Source organism: Eubalaena glacialis, chromosome 17, assembly GCF_028564815.1.
Source record: "Eubalaena glacialis isolate mEubGla1 chromosome 17, mEubGla1.1.hap2.+ XY, whole genome shotgun sequence".
Classification (NCBI taxonomy): Eukaryota; Metazoa; Chordata; class Mammalia; order Artiodactyla; family Balaenidae; genus Eubalaena; species Eubalaena glacialis.
In genome coordinates, this window is record NC_083732.1 from 249,901 (window position 1) to 269,772 (window position 19,872).

The 19,872-nt window shown below is 41.1% G+C and overlaps 1 protein-coding gene across 7 annotated transcripts in view; it reads left to right on the forward strand.

Annotated features, from left to right (window-relative positions):
* The window catches only part of SPIDR (scaffold protein involved in DNA repair), a 367,405-nt gene that overhangs the window by 158,269 nt on the left and 189,264 nt on the right, over positions 1-19,872 (forward strand). For 6 of the 7 annotated variants that reach the window (XM_061171846.1, XM_061171848.1, XM_061171850.1 and 3 more), the window contains exon 8: positions 12,178-12,391. In XM_061171846.1, the coding sequence (XP_061027829.1) occupies positions 12,178-12,391 (214 nt within the window). Of the gene's footprint in view, positions 1-12,177; positions 12,392-19,872 lie in introns of those variants that run through there. The other variant, XM_061171856.1, reaches the window with a different exon arrangement.

The window sequence follows — 19,872 nt, forward strand, 5'->3', positions numbered from 1 at the left end:
AGATGGTGGGGGAGAGTGTGGGCAGACCAGGCGGCCACTCCAGCGAGCCAGGAGGCGCGAGTCTTGCTGCAGGAAGGTGGTCTAAGAGTGGGTGGCTGCTTATCATACAGTGCTGCTTATCTTCCTGAAGAGGCTCTGTGGTAAAGTTTTTTGTTACAAAAGAGAAAACTTTTCAGCCTGCAAACAGAATAAATAAGTCCTTGGATTATTAAAATGCCTTATAAAGTATTGGAAACTGCATTTGTATTGTGATAGTGATTTAAAAGAGTCGTCACTTTCAGCACACCCCTTCCATCCAGCGTGGCGCTGCTCCGTTTCCACCAGTGTGCAGAAGCGCTCGTTCCTAATCGCTGTCTTCATGCAGCCTGCACGCAGCTGGCTGCCCTTTCTTCAAGGACAGTCTCCCTCGTGCTTTGCCTCCTCCCATGTTCATTTTCCTTCTTGGTTCTCTGTTGACTCCTACTTTGTGCTTAGCGTCAGCAGGTGTTCCTCAGACTTCTGTCTTGGCCCTCTTCTCGTCCTGTGTCCCCTTCCTGGGTAATCTGGGGTCTCCATGCCACCTCCCCCACGACTGCTAGGAGGTCTGGTAAGTCTGTCCTGTGGCCTTTCCTGGCCCAGCCTCAGCACCGCCTGCACCTAAGCGTCCTGCAGACCCAGCGGACTCAGCGTGCCCCAGCACCTGCCTGCACTGGCCCATGAACGGCACCGTCTTCAATTGGGCTTTCTTGTACATTTTTTTCAATCCGTCCAGTCCCTAGATGCTAGTGATTCTACCTTAGAACTGTCTCTCAAGTCAGTCTCTCCATTGATCCCATCAACCACTAGTTCAGGCCCCTGTTCCCTTGGGCCTGGATTACTGTGTCAGTCTCCATCTGGTCTCCCTGCCTCTGCCCTTTCCTCATTTTCAGACTATCGGGGTCATCATCCTAAGAGGCAAATCTGATATCACTTGTCTGCTTTAAAAAATTTCCATTGACTGCCTCTTGTGTCAGAGTAAATATCCATCACCGTTAAAGTCTCTGGTGAGCATTCTTGGTCAGGGTCCCAGCCTACCTGACTGGTTATCTCTCACAACCCGACCCCTTGCTGTGCCACCTTGCACCCGTCACAGCGCTACATACCTCCTTCCTGTATCACCTGTGTCTTTCATGACATATACTTGACCACTAGGCCTAGTATACTTTTCTTTGTTTGTAGTTATACTTCTGGTATCCTATTGTAATTATATAAAGTATAGGTAAATCCTAACTCTGCAAAGTGCTACAAGGAAGTGTAGGGCTGACCTAGCAACCTGAGCCATGCCTGGTGACTCAGGATGTGTTTATGAAGTAAATAAATGGTGTCAGTGGTAAATTTTAAAATTCCACGTGACACCAGAGTGCAGAAATGGTCCCAGCTCTGCTGGAAGTGAAGGCCCATGCAGGTCACTTGATCTGTGCCTGTTTCTTTACTGAGAAAATTTGACTTTGTCAACCCTTAGGTGATTTCTACTTTGGGATTCTGTGTTGCTCTTTTACCTGGCCCTGTCCAGTGTTCCCGTGTAAAGTCATTCTCAGAGTGCTTCCCCCTCAGGGTCCCTGAGTGTTTCACTTGTGATTGCACTCTCTGGTCTCTCCCTGCACGCCCTTTGAGAGATGATAACTTTTATGGTATCATCTCATTTTAATCCTTAAGTTAATCTCTCTTCTTTTCCCTCTCCTCCCTGTTAGTGTCTGTTACAGTGTCCTTGGAAGGAGATAGCACCCAAGACCAGAATACCTGCTTTTCTTTAGTGGTTGTGAATTCACCGTACTCCTACTGGGACGTGCACTGCTCTGCCTCATTGTAGATTTTACCTATTTTGGCCTAATTTAAATGGACTTAACTGATGAATTAGAAGTTCTTCACTAGAATACCCTTTATTAATAGTTCTTAGAGAGTGAGAGGGGGTTGAGGGTTGATAGTGGAGGAAATATCAAGAATAACACGGCAGGACTCCCCTGGTGGTGCAGTGGTTAAGAATCCGCCTGCCAAGGCAGGGGTCACGGGTTCAAGCCCTGGTCCAGCAAGATCCCACATGCCACGAAGCAACTAAGCCCGTGCGCCACAACTACTGAGCCTGCGCTCTAGAGCCCGTGCGCCACAACTACTGAGCTCGCGTGCCAAAGCTGCTGAAGCCTGCGCGCCTAGAGCCCGTGCTCCACACCAAGAGAAGCTACCACAATGAGAAGCCCGCGCATCGCAACGAAGAGTAGCCCCTGTTCACCTCAACTAGAGAAAGCCAGCGCGCAGCAACTAAGACCCAACACAGCCAAAATATAAATAAATAAATAGATAGATAGATAGACCCAACACAGCCAAAATATAAATAGATAGATAGATAGATAGATAGATAAATAAATAAGAATAACATGGCAGTAGGGACACCCTGGATTCTATCAGCACATCAGTAAGTGTATCTTCAGTGCTTTTTGCTACAAGATTTACACTGTGTTGGCCTGGCAGTGGGTATGCTCTTCTCTACAGATGCACATGCAATTCTGCCCTCCTTCAGGATTGCTTAGAGGAGGGTGGGTATGAGTTCTAAATTCTAGAGGACTCTACTAACAAGCCACAATTAGTAATTTGTTATTTTGTAATTGGGTTCCTAAAATTTTTCTCATCACATTTATTTACTTTTCAGCTGATGTTAAATTTATAAAAATAGAGATATTTAACAGCCATATGACCTTTTTAAGGTACTTTTGGGTTTTTTTTGGCTGCGTTGGGTCCTCGTCACTGCGTGTGGGCTTTCTGTAGTTGCGGCGAGCGGGGGCCACTCTTCATTGTGGTGCACAGGCTCTCATTGCGGTGGCTTCTTTTGTTGCAGAGCACGGGCTCTAGGCGCGGAGGCGTCAGTAGTTGCGGCACGTGGGCTCAGTAGTTGCAGTATGCAGGTTCTAGGGAACGTGGGCTTCAGTAGTTGTGGTTCTCAAGCTCTAGAGTGCAGGTTCAGTAGTTGTGGCGCACGGGCTTAGTTGCTCCGTGGCATGTGGGATCTTCCCGGACCAGGGATTGAACTCGTGTCCCCTGCATTGGCAGGCAGATTCTTAACCACTGCGCCACCAGGGAAGTCCCATATGACCTTTTAAAAGTTGTTTTCAGTGTGATTTTTGGACACCATTTTAATCCTGTTTTCTGAGCCAAAAATATTACCTGCAGTACTATGAAATAAGTACTGGAAGTCTTTTTTTAAAGATGGAAGTTTTTTAATAAAGAAGACCTTTCTTAGTCTGTACTCAGAGTGGAAGGGGTCAGTTTGCACGCCAGGTGGTCCCATACACACCACACCTTGGAAAAAAAATTTTTTTTTCTTTCTCTGAATAGCACGGGGAACTTTATTTATTTATTTATTTATTTGCATCTTTATTGGGGTATAATTGCTTTACAATGGTGTGTTAGTTTCTGCTGTATAGCAAAGTGAATCAGCTATACATATACATATATCCCCATATCCCCTCCCTCTTGCGTCTCCCTCCCACCCTCCCTATCCCACCCCTCTAGGTGGTCACAAAGCACCGAGCTGATCTATGCGGCTGCTTCCCACTAGCTAGCTATTTTACATTTCCACCTTGGGAAATTTAACGTGTTATAAGCCCCTGTCTCAGCTTGGGCAGCCATAACAAAGTACCACAGACTGGGCGGCTTAAACAGCAGACATTATTGGTTACAGGTCTAGAGGCTGGATTTCTGAGATCAGGGTACCTGTATGATCTAGTTCTGGTGAGGGCTCTCTTTCTGGCTTGTCGGCAGCTGCCATCTGGCTGTGCGCTCATGCATAGAGAGAGAGAGAGGAAGAGAGAGAAATCCAGCTCTTTGGTTTCTCTTCTCATAGGGACACTAATTCTATGGAATCAGTGCCCCTGTCCTTACGACCTCATTTAACTTTAGTTTCTTCCTTAGAGTCCCCATCTCTAACTATAGGTACACTGGGGGGTTGGGGGGGGCTTCAGCATACGAATTTTGAGGGCCGAAAACATTCAGTCTATAACATTCTGCCCTTGGCCTTCCATAATTCATGTCCTCTCACATTCAAAATACATTCATTCTACCCCAACAGCCCCCAAAGTCTTACTCATTCCAGCATCAACTGTACAGTCCAAAGTTTCATCTAAATATCATCTAAATCAGATATGGGTGAGACTCGAGGTCTGATTCATCCTGAGGCAAAATTCCTCAACAACTGTGAGCCTGTGAAAGCCGACAAGTTATGTGCTTCCAAATACAATGCTGGGTCAGGTACAGGGTAGACAATCCCGTTCCAAAAAGAAGAAACAGGAAGGAAGAAAGGGGTGATAATGTCCCAAGCAAGTCCAAAAACTACCAAGGGAAGTTCTAGTAGATTTTAAGGCTCAAAGACAATGCTCTTTGGTTCCGTGCTCTGGCCTCCAGGTCCACTGGAGGGCAGTGTCGCCCCAGCTCTCTTGGGCCTCACCCAAGGCTCTCTGCAGAGGCGCCACCCCGAGGTAGGGAGGGGCAGCCTCGCCCGCCCAAACCCTAGAGGCAGCCCTACCCTTTGAAACCCAGGAGAACATATCTGCCCTGCCCCGGGCCTGTGGCGAGAGTGCCAGCCCTTACAATCTCTGGATTGCCTTTAGGGTCATCCTTCCCTTTTTTGAAGGATGATGCACATGAGCAGAATGGTTCTTTTGCCCTGTGGGAAGTCTAACAGCCTTCCTTCATCTCCTCTGGTCTCTGTCTCCTTCAGCTCAAACTGGCAGCGCTTCTGCTCCTGTAATCACATAATCTCTTTATTGAGTGGTAGTTTAGCTACACCTTGGGCATCCTCTTCCAAACATGCTGTTTCATTTTTTTGCAATATGGACAGGCTGAGAATTTTACAAAGCTTCCTTTTTGCAGAACAATTCCTTCTTCAGTCCATCTGTTTTCTCTTGCATTTTATTGTAAGAAGTCAGGAGGACTCAGGCCGTACCTTTAACATTTGCTTAGAAATCTCTTATAACTATCTAATCTCACGACTCACATGTTTCATCATCCATACAACACTAAAAAAATTCATCCAAGCTCTTTGCCATTTTATAATAAAAATTGCTGTCTTAGTTTGGGCTGCTGTAATAAAAATACCATAGACTGGGTGACTTAAACAACAGACATTTATTTCTAATAGTTCTGGAGGCTGGGAAGTCCAAATCCAAGGTACCAGTTGATTTGGTTCCTGGTGAGAGCCTCTTCCTAATTTGTAGACGGCTGCCTTCTGCCGTGTCCTCACATGCTAACAGAGAGATCCTCTCTCGTGTCTCTTCTTATAAGGGCACTAACCCCATTCATGAGGGCACCACCTTCTTGGCCTAATTATCTCCAAACGGCCCCACCTCCAAACACAGTCAAATTAGGGATTAGGGTCTCAATATATAGATTTGGGGGAGGACATAAACATTCAGTCCATAGCAATCACCTTTCCTCCAGTATCCAATAACTTGTTCCTCATTTCCGTTTGATACCTCACCAGAATCACCTTTAACATCCATATTTCTAGCAAGCACCCCCAAACTCCTCCAGCCTCTGCCCATTACCCAGTTACAAAGCTGCTTCCACATTTTCAGGTATTTATTATGGCAGCATCCCACTTCATGGTACCAAAATCTGCCTTATTCGGCTTGGGCTGCCATAACAAATTACCATAGATGTGGGGCTTAAACAACAGACATTTATTTTCTCACAGTTCTAGAGGCTGGAAGTTCAAGATTGAGGTGCCACCGTGGTCAGTTTCTAGTGAGAACCCTCTTCCTGGCTTTTAGGCAGCAGCCATCTGGATGTGTGCTCACATGGCCTTTCCTCTGTGCTCAGCAGAGAGATATAGGGATCTCTTGGTGTCTCTTCTTCTAAGGATACTCGCTAATCCTGTCAGGTCAGGGCCCCACTCTGGTGACCTCATTCAGCCTTAATTACTTTCTTGGAGGCTCCATCTCCAAATACAGCCACACTGTGGGGTTAGGGGTTCAACATATGGATTTAGGGGGGACACAAACATTCGGTCCAGAGTACTCCCTCTTCTCTGGTTTTGTATGAACTTTGCTTAGGGATCTATTGCCTTCCTGGAGCCTTTGTATGCTTTTTCCTCACTTGGATTTCTTAAAAAATGGGATCTTCTATTGCCCATTCACCCTCTACGGAACAATACAGGCTACCCCTGCAGAACAAGTCATGGTGGCGTGCCTGGTGATAGCACTGTGACACGGTGATCCCAGGTGGCTGGCGTGCTCTGCTAAGTGCTGCTTGTCCTCCTTGCTGGGGACTGTGATGAACGTTACAGTCTCCTGGTTAGTGTTGTCTCGTCTTTTTTTTTTTTTTTTTTTTTTTTTTTTAAGAGTTGGGTTTCGGATTTCTGTTTCATGCTTAGAATTATTGTGGCTTTTGGCAGAGAATATTTTAAACTGGGTGAAAAGGCCAAAAAAAAAAAAATGTAGAATCAAGAAGTGAAAGCACAATTGTTTACAGTTCAGTAAGCAGTTGTGGTTAAGAAATGTGTCTGTTCATCATTGCCAGATGACTTAAAATTTTATGGGGGAGCATAAATTTTAAACAAAGAGTGCTTTTACAGGGTAAAGATGTAAATTTCTTGAGAATTTAGTTTTTAGGTATTATAATCTAGACCTCCTGCTTAGAGCTTTATGAATTTTATTGTGAAATTATCTGTGAAATGAATCTCATGGCAGCTTACAACATTTACTCAGAAACTAAAATTTTGATGTACCAAGCATTAATAATAATATAATAATGCAGTTAATTAGAGAGTCACTAGTTGAATACTCACAGGTACATAATATTGCTGGGTGTTTGGGATCATTGGTAAAATTAAGCATAGTTGTAACCTTTCAAAAGAAAAGATAGTATAATTGTGTACAAATAAGTACAATTCAACTTTCAGTGCATAGTAATGAAAAAAAACCAGTGGTACAATACAGTGAATAGAAAAAACATCATTTGGATTTGATTTTGGACTGTATTGTTTATTTTTCTTTTTGGAGCATCACTTGAATTACAGTTTATTTTGCATCCTTTGGGTAAATATCAAAACCAATTGAGGTGAGGGAGGTAGGTCAAAACCATCTTGGTTGGCAGTGAAATCAAGAACAGAAAAATAGTCCCCAAAATTCTTTACATCAGTTTGTATTATTCGAGTTCATTCAGCTCATATATATTTTGTTGGTATTTATCCAAGTACAGCACAGAGTTCATGATTTAATAGACCAAATTATTCATTTTATGTGTTAAAATCTTGGTACAGTCGTACAATGATGACATAAAGGAGAGTGATAAACCCTGCTGAATGGAAAAGGGGAATTGTGGTTAGAGAATTCACCTGGGAGATGGTGATGAAATGCTTTCTTAAAGTATGGGTATAGAAACAATTTAAAGATGCTTGAGTAGAGCTGTGGAATTTGAGGGTAGAGCAGTGAGAAGTAACTGGTAACAAAGGCGTTTCTAAACAGTGGACAGTTGTCTGGATTACTCAGTGGTTGGCGCCTGAAGGATTCAAGAACAGAGGTGGCTGTCGTTAAATTTACATGTACACAGGGCCACTCTGGAGGGCCTTGTGTTAGGGCAGAGTAGTGAGGTACCAGACTGCGGAGGTCAGTTAGGGCCAGGCTGTTGTAATAACTAAGAGGTATCTCAGCCTTAATAAATCCAACATTGATATCATGACACCACTGTTATCCCCTGTCCCTCGCCCCTAACACACACACACACACACACACACACACACGCACACACACAGAGAGAAACCTGCTCCTCTGTCTGCACAGGAAGCGGGTGAACTTTAAACTCCCCTGATCTCCATCCCTGACCCTTGCTATGCTGTCTTGCCCTCCTACCCCAATCTGTGTGTTTGTATGTGTGTGTGTGTGTGTGTGTGTGTGTGTACGTGATGGGTGAGGACTGAGGAAAAAAGTAATGGTGGGCACCTGTTGATGATTTGGCCTGAAGAAGAGAAAAAGTACCAGTTTCAGAGAATAGTAGGGCATATATTTTAAAGCAAGACACTTTATGGATTAGCCTGTTAGAATATCTATGAAGATAAAGAGAGGAATAATACAGGGAAGATCCCAAATTACTCTGTGGTCATCGTTTGCATAATTAAGTGGAACAACTTAAAGTTAGTGCAACAATTATATTATGAAAAGTATTTCATGATAAAAAATTAGAGATGTTTCTGTCTCTATAGGAGGATGATTTCAGTATTTCTCCCCCTGTACTAACTTGCTTCACCTGGTACTTTCTTTTATAGTTTTTCTTAATTTCTTGTATAGTATTTTTTGTATAAGTATTCATGAATGCTTTCCTCACAATATATATTAATTCATCAACATAACCCACTGAGGAGGATTGGAATTAACATGCGTATAAATGGACCCTAGCCACCTGTATATTTCAAGTAAGTCATTTAAGCCAGGAATCAAAAATATATTTTGTTCTTATATTACTTGCTCGATTCTTTTGTGGCCTCTTGCTCATTTAAAATCAAAGACTTTTTTTTTAGAGTAGTTTGCTGGTAAAATAAATCACTCACTCATTCATGCATTCATTCATCAAATGTTAGCCTTTAAATTAACTATTTGCCATTTTAACTACAGAGTGTTTCATCTGCTCGGCATATGTATGGATAGAAATTACTAGATCCTGTGGTGTATTTCCTCTGTGAATCGTCTGTTCCTGTGTCTTAACCACTTTGGTGCTGTGTTGATATCTGTGCTTTCCATTTGGTCTTCGGGGCACTTCTTCCTCAGCGTTTGGTTTCTGTCAAATTATACTCTTCCTTTTCAGTGTTGAAATCCTGACTGTGCCCAACCAGCGATAAGCCTCACTTGAGTCCATTTCTCAACCTGGTGTGCTTTTTCTTTCTTTTTTTTTTTTAACATTTAAACAAGTCCGATGTTTTAGCATAATAAAATAGAGAAAAAAAGCATCCTCAGTTTCCTGTCTTTAACTGCCATTTACCCTCGAGACACTGCAAGTATAGGACTTGTGAGAATACTCAGTTGTGAGCATAAAATCTGCCAGTAATCCTCTCTAACCTTAAGAAAGTCATATGAGCAACTAACTTGTTCAGTTTTCTTATTTGTCAAAAAGGGAGATTAATATCTTCCTTACCTATTTCGTAGGGTTATTGTGGATCAAGTACCATAATAGATTTGAAAATGCCTTGAAAAGTTGATATTGTGACAGTGGCAGCCATTATTGTGTGGGTGACAGACCAGGCCCTGCACTGTAGGCTTTCTGTGCTCTCTCTCTCAATGTTTGCAGTGTTCTTGACTATAGCTGATACTATCTCCGTTTAAAAAGGAGGATACTTGTAAGTGTAGATAAGGTATTTGAGGATTTCAGAGGGAGGGAATAGTTGCCTCTAGCTGAGATTCAGGAGACACTTCCTTGACAACATGAAACTTTGGCTGAGTCTCACAGCATTTACGGAAAACGTTGCCCCACTGTCACAGAATGGCCTTTTATGTTTCCTCCATCTAACTGCAAAACAGTCTTCTTCGTTTGTAAAACCAGTATCTCTTGTGCTCAGATTGAAAGCTTGCATTGAATGCATAACTTGTCCTGAGTTGTCCCAGGCTCTTTCTCCCTCAGAGGAAGAGGAGGAGATTACGCTGCTTACTTTCTGCAAGGAAGGCAGACCACTGGCTTCTCCTCAGGCCTGTGTGGGAGCACGTCCTGTGGGAGGGACTTCACGGTGCTTGGTGGAGAAGTGCTGTTCGCAGCCCTGTGTGCATCCAAGATAGCACTCCCAAACCTGTTTAGTCACCAAGCATGCTGTGTTGATGGTCAAATCAGGGTTCATAGTTGTTAGATATTGTCAGGAGTTCTCATAAGAATCTTCAAAGAAACTGCAGTCAGTAGCAGTGTGACTCATCATAGATATATAGGTATTTCTGCTGCAATACTATTTATGTGTTTCTGTAGTGTCTTGCCTTTTGTAAGATCTGTCAGGGTCTGTGTGGACTGTAGGGTTGGGGGCAGACCACTGAAAAACCTACATCGCTTTGTCATCAGCCGCACATGACAGTGATTGGTTACCCGAAGGGAGAACGGTGCTGCCCGGGCACCACTGGCCGCTTGAACTCCAGCAGGACAGTGGGTGCTGGAGAGCATGGCCCATGGGGCTCTGGACAGCGGCTGCTGCCGGTGGCAGAGGATAGTGTTGGGGGTAACCGCTGAGTACAGGTAAAAGTTTTAAAAATTCCTAAAATATGTCCAGAAATTTGCCTGTGGCTAGTGCAGTCCCTAACACTAGGGCTTTTCCCTTTGCTGCCAGTGAACTTAACTCCACCCACTGCATTGCTGCCCTGCCCAGGAAAAACGGTGTGTTCACCGCAGTGACCCCCACATATCCTGACTTCTTTTCCTGTTCACCAGCTGAGGGTGAGCTACTTTTTATTAAAAAGTCACCTGTCGTGGCAGAGCAGACTCAGTCTTCGCTTCCTAGGCAGTGCCGTTCTTTAAAGTGTGTTTTTACTCCCCGTAGTGACCAGCGCAGCTTAGCCAGCACAGCTTAGGATGTGCTTGGTCACATCCTTCCCCCTTCTGTTTCCTTCTTACCTTAAGAAACAGTCTCACGATAGACACATACTTAGAAATCGTAGTTCCAGATAGTGCTCTGGGGAGATGCCATGGCCTTGCTTCATACATTAACACTTGCTGGTGGCACTCAGAGAGAGGAGGGCATGGAAAACTTGGGGTCCAGGGGAAAATGACTAGAGAAAAGTGAAAGGGAGAAAGAAATGGAAACGAAATTAAACTATATAACTAAGGCGCTGGTACTGTTTAAATGTTAATTTTTATACTCACTGTTAACCAGTTAGCTAAAGTGGTAATGAAAGTCATATTGGTGTCTGTTATTAGCAAGGCACTGTGCCTGACACTTAGGTTTTATCTCATTTAATTCATTTATTTTTTTAACTAAAAAGCAGAGAGTAATTAAAAGTGTATTTACTACCTAGAATTAATAACACATATTAATCTTTTGTCATTTTTGCTTCACATATTTTTATAACAAACAATACGGCAGATAAGTCTGAAATCCCCTGGGTTCCCTTGCTGAGTCACACTCCTCTTTCTCGCGTGATTCAACAGTTACAGCGAGTTTTCTGTGTGTCCTGCTAGTCCGTATTTATGTATTTGTATGACGTATGTATCTGTAACAATATTTTATTGGTCTTTGTGTTTAAGAAAAGTAACATTATGGGTGTTAGGCTGTACATATCTGTTTACCCCTCTTGTATCTGAGATCTCTCCAAGCTGATAGATACAGATCGGGTCCATTCACATAAGCTTCTGTAGAGTGTCTCTTCCATGAACCCACCACAGTTTACCCATTGGCTATGGACTGATGCTGGGTTTCCTCCTCTTACAAACAACACTGAAATGTGCAGCCTTGTCTAGATCTCTTGGTGCATGTGACAGAGTTCCTGGGTACATAGCTGGGATTTCCAGGTTATAGGCTATGCACACTCTCAACTTTATTTATCTTACTTAATTCTTAAAAATGTTAATCGAGGCAGGTGGCTTGATCCCCAGTTTACACATGAGAAAAATGAGGTGTTGAAATGCTGTGTAACTTGGCCAACTTAATTAATAAGAGAGCCAGTGATTGAATCCAGATCGAATTCCAGCCATTTAAATCTAGAGCCCTAACTCCCATCATCCACAGAAATCCTCAGCTTGAACGTGCACGATCGTTAGAGTACTTGCAGCCGGCCGGTCATACTGCGTCGTTTCAGAGTAGACGATCAAAGCAGATAATGAGGTGGAGAGGACCTGGTCATACTCCTTTTGTTGTGCTTTTTGAAAGGGTTCAGGCTTTGGAGTGAAAACATGCCTTGTGAAGTGATGGATCTGAGTTTTCCGTATGTGCAAGACTGTTTCTTTATGATAGAAAACTGTTTCTTATGTTGCTTAAAATGTATATATTAAATGCTACATGCAGGTTATATTGATTAAAAAAAAAAGATGTTACCGTGAGCATGTTAGAGTCTGTATTTTACTTTGCAAAGTATCAATATATAGACCATTTTCTCCAGGTGAAGAAAGCTATCTGAAAGTGATTCTCTTTTTCATGATAATTTTATTCACACTTGGACCATATGTCTTTTAGACTTCATTTTTGCTTTTGTTCTTTTCTTCACCTTCTAGGTATAAAATCTGGTATATTAACTGTGAAAATTCTAGAGCTTCATGAGGAATGCACCATCCAAGTTGCAATGTGTGAGCAGTTATCAGGGCTGCAGGCTGACAGCTCTTCTCAGGGTGGGGCCCCTGGGACTGGCCTGAAGGTTCTCTTCGCCAAGGAGACTGCACGCTGCCTCAGGGGACTTCCACAAGACATCATCCATATCTACCCTCCCTGGTGAGTGCAGAGAACCGATCGCCACAGTCACCAACTGTGAGTTTGTCTCAAAAGACATTTTTATCAGGAACATTTTTGTCACTTTATTATACAGTAATGCCAGGGGATGGAGCCAGGATTCGACATAGATTTTATGTAACAGAAGCTCTGAACTGTCTCTGATGGCTCATTTGTACTTCTGGTAGCAAATTTTTGATAATTTGGCGGGGGTGGGGAGGTGGTGAGGGAGAAACAAGCACATCAGGATTCCTGCTGAAGTGGTGTGTTGTTATGAAATCTGGCTGTTTTTGTTTTTATCTTTCTTAGAAATATAATTTTAGTAAGAGTGATTATGTGACAATAGAATAATACACATTAATACTTCTTTGCTAATTACTTTAGGGGGATAAAAATCATGAATTAAGACATAATAGGGTTTGATCTTCAGGGGCATAAGTGGTCATTAGTGGATCAGAAATTATTTTTGAGGATACCATGTTTGTTTTCTTCTGTATAGGGTATTAATTTTTACCACCAAAAGAAGAGGGAAGGTTTGAGCAGACTTGTTTTAAGGGCTGTTAATTTTATTGACAGGTTTTAAGTTTCATTCATCTGTTAAATTCTTAGGTTTGAATTCAACTTAAAGATCTTTAAGTTAAACTTCTTCCCCAGAGGAGGGATCTTTTCGTTGTGTCCATAGTGAGTGATCATCAGTCTCTAATTAAATTCTTCCACAAACAGGCTGAGGATATCAGAGGGTAACTTGCATTACTTTATTTTATTTAAATTTCGAATACATTTTTAAATTGAACAATATAATATACATATAGAATCATACACAGATTATAAGTTTACATTTCATCAAGTAATCACAAAGTGAATACATTTCTGTCCAGTCCAAGAAATAGAATGCAGTCCATACCTGAGGCTGCAACACTCTCCTCTTTCCTTCCTCTCCCTCCTGCTCCAGGTGACCATGATCCTGACTTCTGATGCAGTAGCCGCCTTTGAATGTGGGTTTTGTGCTTCTCAGTATATTGTTACCATAATAACTTGTAAAGCTTATAGCCGTTTCCACTGCTGACAGTCTCTCAGCAGTCACATCAATACCACCGTCAACATTTTTATGACTGCACATTATAATTTCTTTACTCTTTCCATATTCTCAGCATATAATATATATCCATTCTTTTGCTAACGTAAATAACTCTTTAATAGATATTCATATATACGTATTTACATATTTCAGATTATTTCTCAGAGTAGATTTTAGGAACTGTTTTAGTGGATTAAAGGATATACCTTTTTTTTTTTTTTTTTTTTGCTTTTAATTAATTTTTTTGGAGTATAGTTGCTTTACAATGTTGTGTTAGTTTCTACTGCACAGCAAAATGAATCAGCTATACATATACATATATCCCCTCTTTTTTGGATTTCCTTCCCATTTAGGTCACCACAGTGCAGTAAGTAGAGTTCCCTGTGCTGTATAGTATATTCTCATTAGTTGTCTATTTTATACATAGCATCAGGAGTGTATATGGGTCAATCCCAAAAGGGTATACATTTTGTTGTTGCTGTTACTGCTGTGATTTCTTGGTACAGTTAAGTAAACTATAAACCTCATAGTAGAGTACCTGCTGCTGGTCAAACTGAATACTTTCTCTTATATTTATTTACTGATGACAGCTTCTCTTTTGCAAATTGTTTTTCTTAACTTTTACTCATATATTCATTGGGGTCCAAGGGATATTCTTATCAATTCATATGTCTGTTTTGTATAGTAAAACTTTTCTATTTATACAGTTACGTTACTTATGATAACAATTTTGTTTTTTCCTTCCTAATACTTATGCTTCTTTACCTGTTTCATGTCTTGTTGCATTGGCTATAACTTCCAAATCAGAACTTTTCACTACTGTATTCCCAGTGACTAGAATAATGCTTGGCCTATGGTAGACATTCAATAACTATATGATTAATGTTGAGTATTAGATAATCATCAAGATGTTGTCAGTCTTGTTATGTTCCGTTTGAATGAGAAGATGTATCAGTGTATTTCATTGATTTGTACATTCGCTAAGAAGCATTTTTTGATGTTTACTTACTGTATAATAAGCCTTGTGCTAAATAATGGGTAAACAGTATTCAAAATGAATGACAAATCATCTCTGCCCTTAAGGGACTCACTTTATGGTGGAAGAGAAAGGTAAAATAAACATGTGATAAAGACTCTAGGAAGTATAATAATAGAGGTCTGTACAAAGGATGTGAGAGCAGTGAAGAGGTAAGCATGACTGATAGTTCGGTAGGGGAGAGTGTGTGTGTGTGTGTGTGTGTGTGTGTGTGTGTGTGTGTACTGGGGAGAGAGCAGATTGAGGTAGCTTCCTGGAGTTGCTGATTCTCTATCTAAGTTATGAAGGCTAAGTTGGAAAGAGCCAAAGAAGGGGCTGTGAGGGCATTTGCAGTAGAGGAGACTGAATTAGCAAAGAACAAGAGGCCAGAGTGGCATGGTGTATGCAGGAATATACATAGTGCATATGGATGAAGGGGAATTCTGCAGCAGGAGTGGCAGCAAGTGAGGATGGAGAACGTGTGTACAATGTTAAAGAGCTGGTGTGTTAAATCCTCCCTGCTGTCTAGGAAAGGAAGGATGTGATCTTACTCACAGTTTGAAATTTGTGCAGGATAACTTAGAAGGAGGCCACAGTAAAGGCATCCAGGAGACTTTGGGAGTAGCTCAAGTCTGAGGGGAGATGATGACTTGGACTAGGATGGTAAACAGTAGATTCAGTATGTATCTCAGAGTTGGCAGCAACAGGATGTGCTGATGGGTTTGATGTGGTTTGTGAAGGAAAGACAAGAAACAAGATTCCCCTGAGTTTCTGGCTTGAGGAAACAAGTGAGTTAGGGCACCATGTAGTAAAATGGGGAGACTTGGGGCAGATTTTGATGGCACAGTCAGCAGTACCTTCTTGACACCAGCAATACCTAAATCCCTGAGTAAACACAAGAGAGACTATGATGCCCAAAGAGAAACTGTCAGCTGGTCTGGTTTTCAGTGTAACCCACATGTGGTAACTGCCGAGGTAGAGCCCTCAGGCTTGTTCACAGCTGCTTTTGTTCCTGCTCCATCTTTGCCACCTGGGATTCTGTGAAATGAAGAAATTGCTAGGAGTAAAGCAATGCTAAAGGTGGAAGGTTTGCTTATAGGGTGGGATTATCTTCCTGTTATGACAGCCAGTCTTTTCCCACCAAAATTACAGAGTGTCTTCAGAGGAAATAAATAGAAAAGAAAACTAATGCAGTGTGAAAATGAAAAAATGAGCACCATGATGGTAATCTGGATAATCTGAAAAACTAGAGGGAGGAAGAGAAGGAAATCTATCATTCATGCTTACATGAGAAAGAAGAAAAAGCAGATGTCAGCTCTTGCTCCATGGGGCACTTTTCCATAGGGCCTTCGTAGGAATATGACCAAAAGGCTTTGTGCTTAAATAACTTTGGGAAAGGCTGGTTAAATGCGTACTAGTTACTGTATTATAAGAGTGCTCAGAGTATCTAATATGCAAATGTGCATTATGATTTACAGTAGAGGGAAGCAGAAGAAGAGGGGAACATACAAACAAGTGACCACTGTCTTCCTAGTCTAAGGAAGTGGATCAAGAGGGCAACTAAGGAGAGTGGTGTCTCAAAACATACCAGAGCAGGGAGTTCCAGGAATCCATACCTCCACCTAAACAGCTGCTGCACGGTGGGAACCACGTGAAGTAACAACTTTAGAATTCTGTAGAGTTGAACATTTGTGGTCTAGGGAAGATTTTGGTAAAGAATACGGGGAGGGGGAAGGGTAAGCTGGGACAAAGTGAGAGAGTGGCATGGACATATATACACTACCAAATGTAAAATAGATAGCTAGTGGGAAGCAGCTGCATAGCACAGGGAGATCAGCTCGGTGCTTTGTGACCACTTAGAGGGGTGGGGACAGGGAGAGTGGGAGAGAGGTGCAAGAGGGAGAGGATATGGGGATATATGTATATGTATAGCTGATTCACTTTGTTATAAAGCAGAAACTAACACACCATTGTAAAGCAATTATACTCTAATAAAGATGTTAAAAAAAAAATGGGGAATTTCAGCTGCTGGTAGCAGCTACTGTCCCACATTACCCATCCCCACAATCCTGGTACAGAATGCTAGAGCCAGGGTGGGCAGTATATCAGGGTTTGTACTGATTGCTGAATGAGACTTTGATCACTGAGGCACTGGCACAGAGGCTAGTGGACATTTTTCCAGCCCCTTCACAGGCTGAAGTGGTTTCCAGGAGAGTTAAAGAGACAGTACATGTCTACCTCCCTGCTGTTTGGAACCAAACATTTAAGTGAATCTTTGTCAGGTCTAGCTGATGACAGAGACAATGAAACAAAAATACCACTTTGCTACACAAGACAAGGAGCACACAACTTACAAAATAGTATGGAAAATTCATAAATGGATGAATCCAGCTCTCAGTAAGTTAAGCTTCAGCAACCCCTGTGGAGTGGAAGAATTAAATTCCCAGAGTTACCCCAAAATAATACTGAAATGTCCAATTTTCAACAAAATTTACAAAATATACAATGAAACAGGGAAGAATTGGTGCATTCAGAGGAAAAAAAAATTGACATCGCTGAGGAAGCCCAGACATTGGAATTATTAGTCAGATATGTGAAATCAACTGTCTTAAATATTTCCAGTGAGTTAAAGGTTTACCATAGATTAAAAACTAAAGGAAATCAGGAAAATAATATGTGAGCAAAATGAAAATATTAGTAAAGATAGAGAAATCATAAAAAGCAAAGAGAAATTCTGGAGCTGAGAAGTATTGGGTTGGCCAAAAAGTTTGTTCAGTTTTTTTCCATAAGATGGCTCTAGTAGCGCTTAGTTGTCTTTTAACTTCATTCGAAACAATTTTGTTAGACTGTATGGTGATAGCTGTCATATCAGTGTGCATTTAAAAAAAAAAACTTATCAAAATTGGTGAATTTTTGTGTAGCCATTTTAATATTGAAGATGGAGAAAAAAAGCAACATTTTTGGCATATTATGCTTTATTATTTCAAGAAAGGTAAAAATGCAAAAAAAGATTTGTGCAGTGCATGGAGAAGGTGCTGTGACTGACTGACTGTGTCAAAGGTGGTTTGCGAAGTTTTGTGTTGGAGATTTCTCTCTGGATGATGCTCCATGGTTGGGTAGACCAGTTGAAGTTGATAGTGATCAAATCAAGACATCAATTGAGAACAATCAAAGTTATACCACACGGGAGACAGCCAACATACTCAAAATATCCAAATCAAGTGTTGAAAATCATTAGTACCAGCTTGGTTATGTTAGTCACTTTGATGTTTGGGTTCCACATAAGTTAAACGAAATAAAACCTTCTTGACCGTATTTCCACATGCGATTCTCTACTGAAACGTAAGGAAAACGTTCCGTTTTTAAAACAAATAGTGACAGGCAATGAAAAGTGGATACTGTACAATAATGTGGAACGGAAGAGATAGTGGGGCAAGTGAAATGAACCACCACCAGCCACGCCAAAGCCTGGTCTTCATCCAAAGAAGGTGGTTTTGTGTATATGGTGGGATTGGAAGGGAGTCCTCTATTATGAGCTCCTTCCGGAAAACCAAACAATTAATTCCGACAAGTACTGCTCCCAGTGAGACCAACTGAAAGCAGCACTCGACAAAAAGTGTCTGGAATTAGTCAACAGAAAATGCATAATCTTCCATCAGGATAACGCAAAACCTCATGTTTCTTTGATGACCAGGCAAAAACTGTTACAGCTTGGCTGGGAAGTTCTGATTCATCCATTGTATCCCAGACATTGCACCTTCGGATTTCCATTTATTTTAGTCTTCACAAAATTCTCTTAATGGAAGAAATTTCGACTCCCTGGAAGACCGTAAAAGGCGCCTGGAACAGTTCTTTGCTCAAAAAGATAAAAAGTTTTGGGAGGGTGGAATATGAAGTTGCCTGAAAAATGGCAGAAGGTAGTGGAACAAAACGGTGAATACATTGTTAAATAAAGTTCTTGGTGAAAATGAAAAAATGTATCTTTTATTTTTACTTAAAAACCAAAGGAACTTTTTGGCCAACCCAAATACAATAACTTAAATTTTAAAACTCACTAGAGAGGTTCTACAACAGATTTAAACAAGTGAAACAAAAGATCAGTGAACTTGAAGATAAGACAATTGAACTTATGTAGTCTGAGGAACAGAAAGAAAAATGAAAAGATCCTGAGAGACCTGTGGGATATGTCCATCAATTAGAGAAACATGTGCATTATAGGAGTACTAGAAAAAGAGGCGAAACATCAGAAAAAATATTTGAAGAAATAATGGCTGAAACCCCCACCCCCCCAGATCTGATGAAAGACATAAATATACATATCCAGGGAGGTAAGTGATCTCCAAACACAATAAAATCAAAGAGCTCAACACCAAGACATATTGTAGTGAAATTGTCAAAATCTAAAGACAGAAACGTTTGAAAGCAGAAATATAAAAGGAACTTGTCATGTACAAGGGATCCTCAATAATATTAAGAGCTGATATCTCATTGAAAACTGTGGGGTCATGGATGCGACTAGAGATTATCATACTAAGTGAGGTTAAGTCAGAGAAAGACATACCATATGATATCACTTATATGTGGAATCTGGAATACGGCACAAATGAACCTATCTACAAAACAAGCAAACTCACAGACATAGAGAACAGACTTGTGGTTACCAAGGGTGAGGCAGGGTGGGGGAGGGATGGACTGGGAGTTTGGGGTTAGTAGGTGCAAACTGTTACATACAGAATGGATAAACAAGGTCCTACTTTTTAGCACAGGGAACTGTGTTCAATATCCTGTGATAAACCATAATGGAAAAGAATATAAAAAAGAATGTATATATGCGTGTAACTGAGTCACTTTGTTGTACAGCAGAAATTAACACAGCATTGTAAGTCAACTAGACTTCAATAAAAAAATAAGAAGTCTCATTTTAAATGGCATTTTATTGATGACTACTAATGCTGAGCCTATGCATACTGTGTTTTTGTATATCATCTTTGAGAATTCCTGGAATAATGCCCACTTTTAGGTAATGTATATCATTTTTATGTATTGTTGGAATTAATCTCCTAATATCTAGTTTAGAATTTTTGCCTCTGTATGCATGAGAGAAATTGGCCTACACTGTCCTTTCTTGTAATGTCGCTATTGGTTTCAAAATTATTAGGGCCTTATAAAATAAATTGGGACATGTTTAAAACAAACAAAAAAAACCTGTGGGGTCAGAAAGCAGTCGATGACATATTTAAAACCAGAAAGGAAAAAAAAAAAAAATCTGTCAACCAAGAATTATCTGTCTGGTAAAACTACCCTTCAAGAATGAAAGAGAAATTAAGACATTTCCAGATATCAATAGCTGAATGGCATTTATTACCAGTAGACCTACCTTAGGAGAAATAC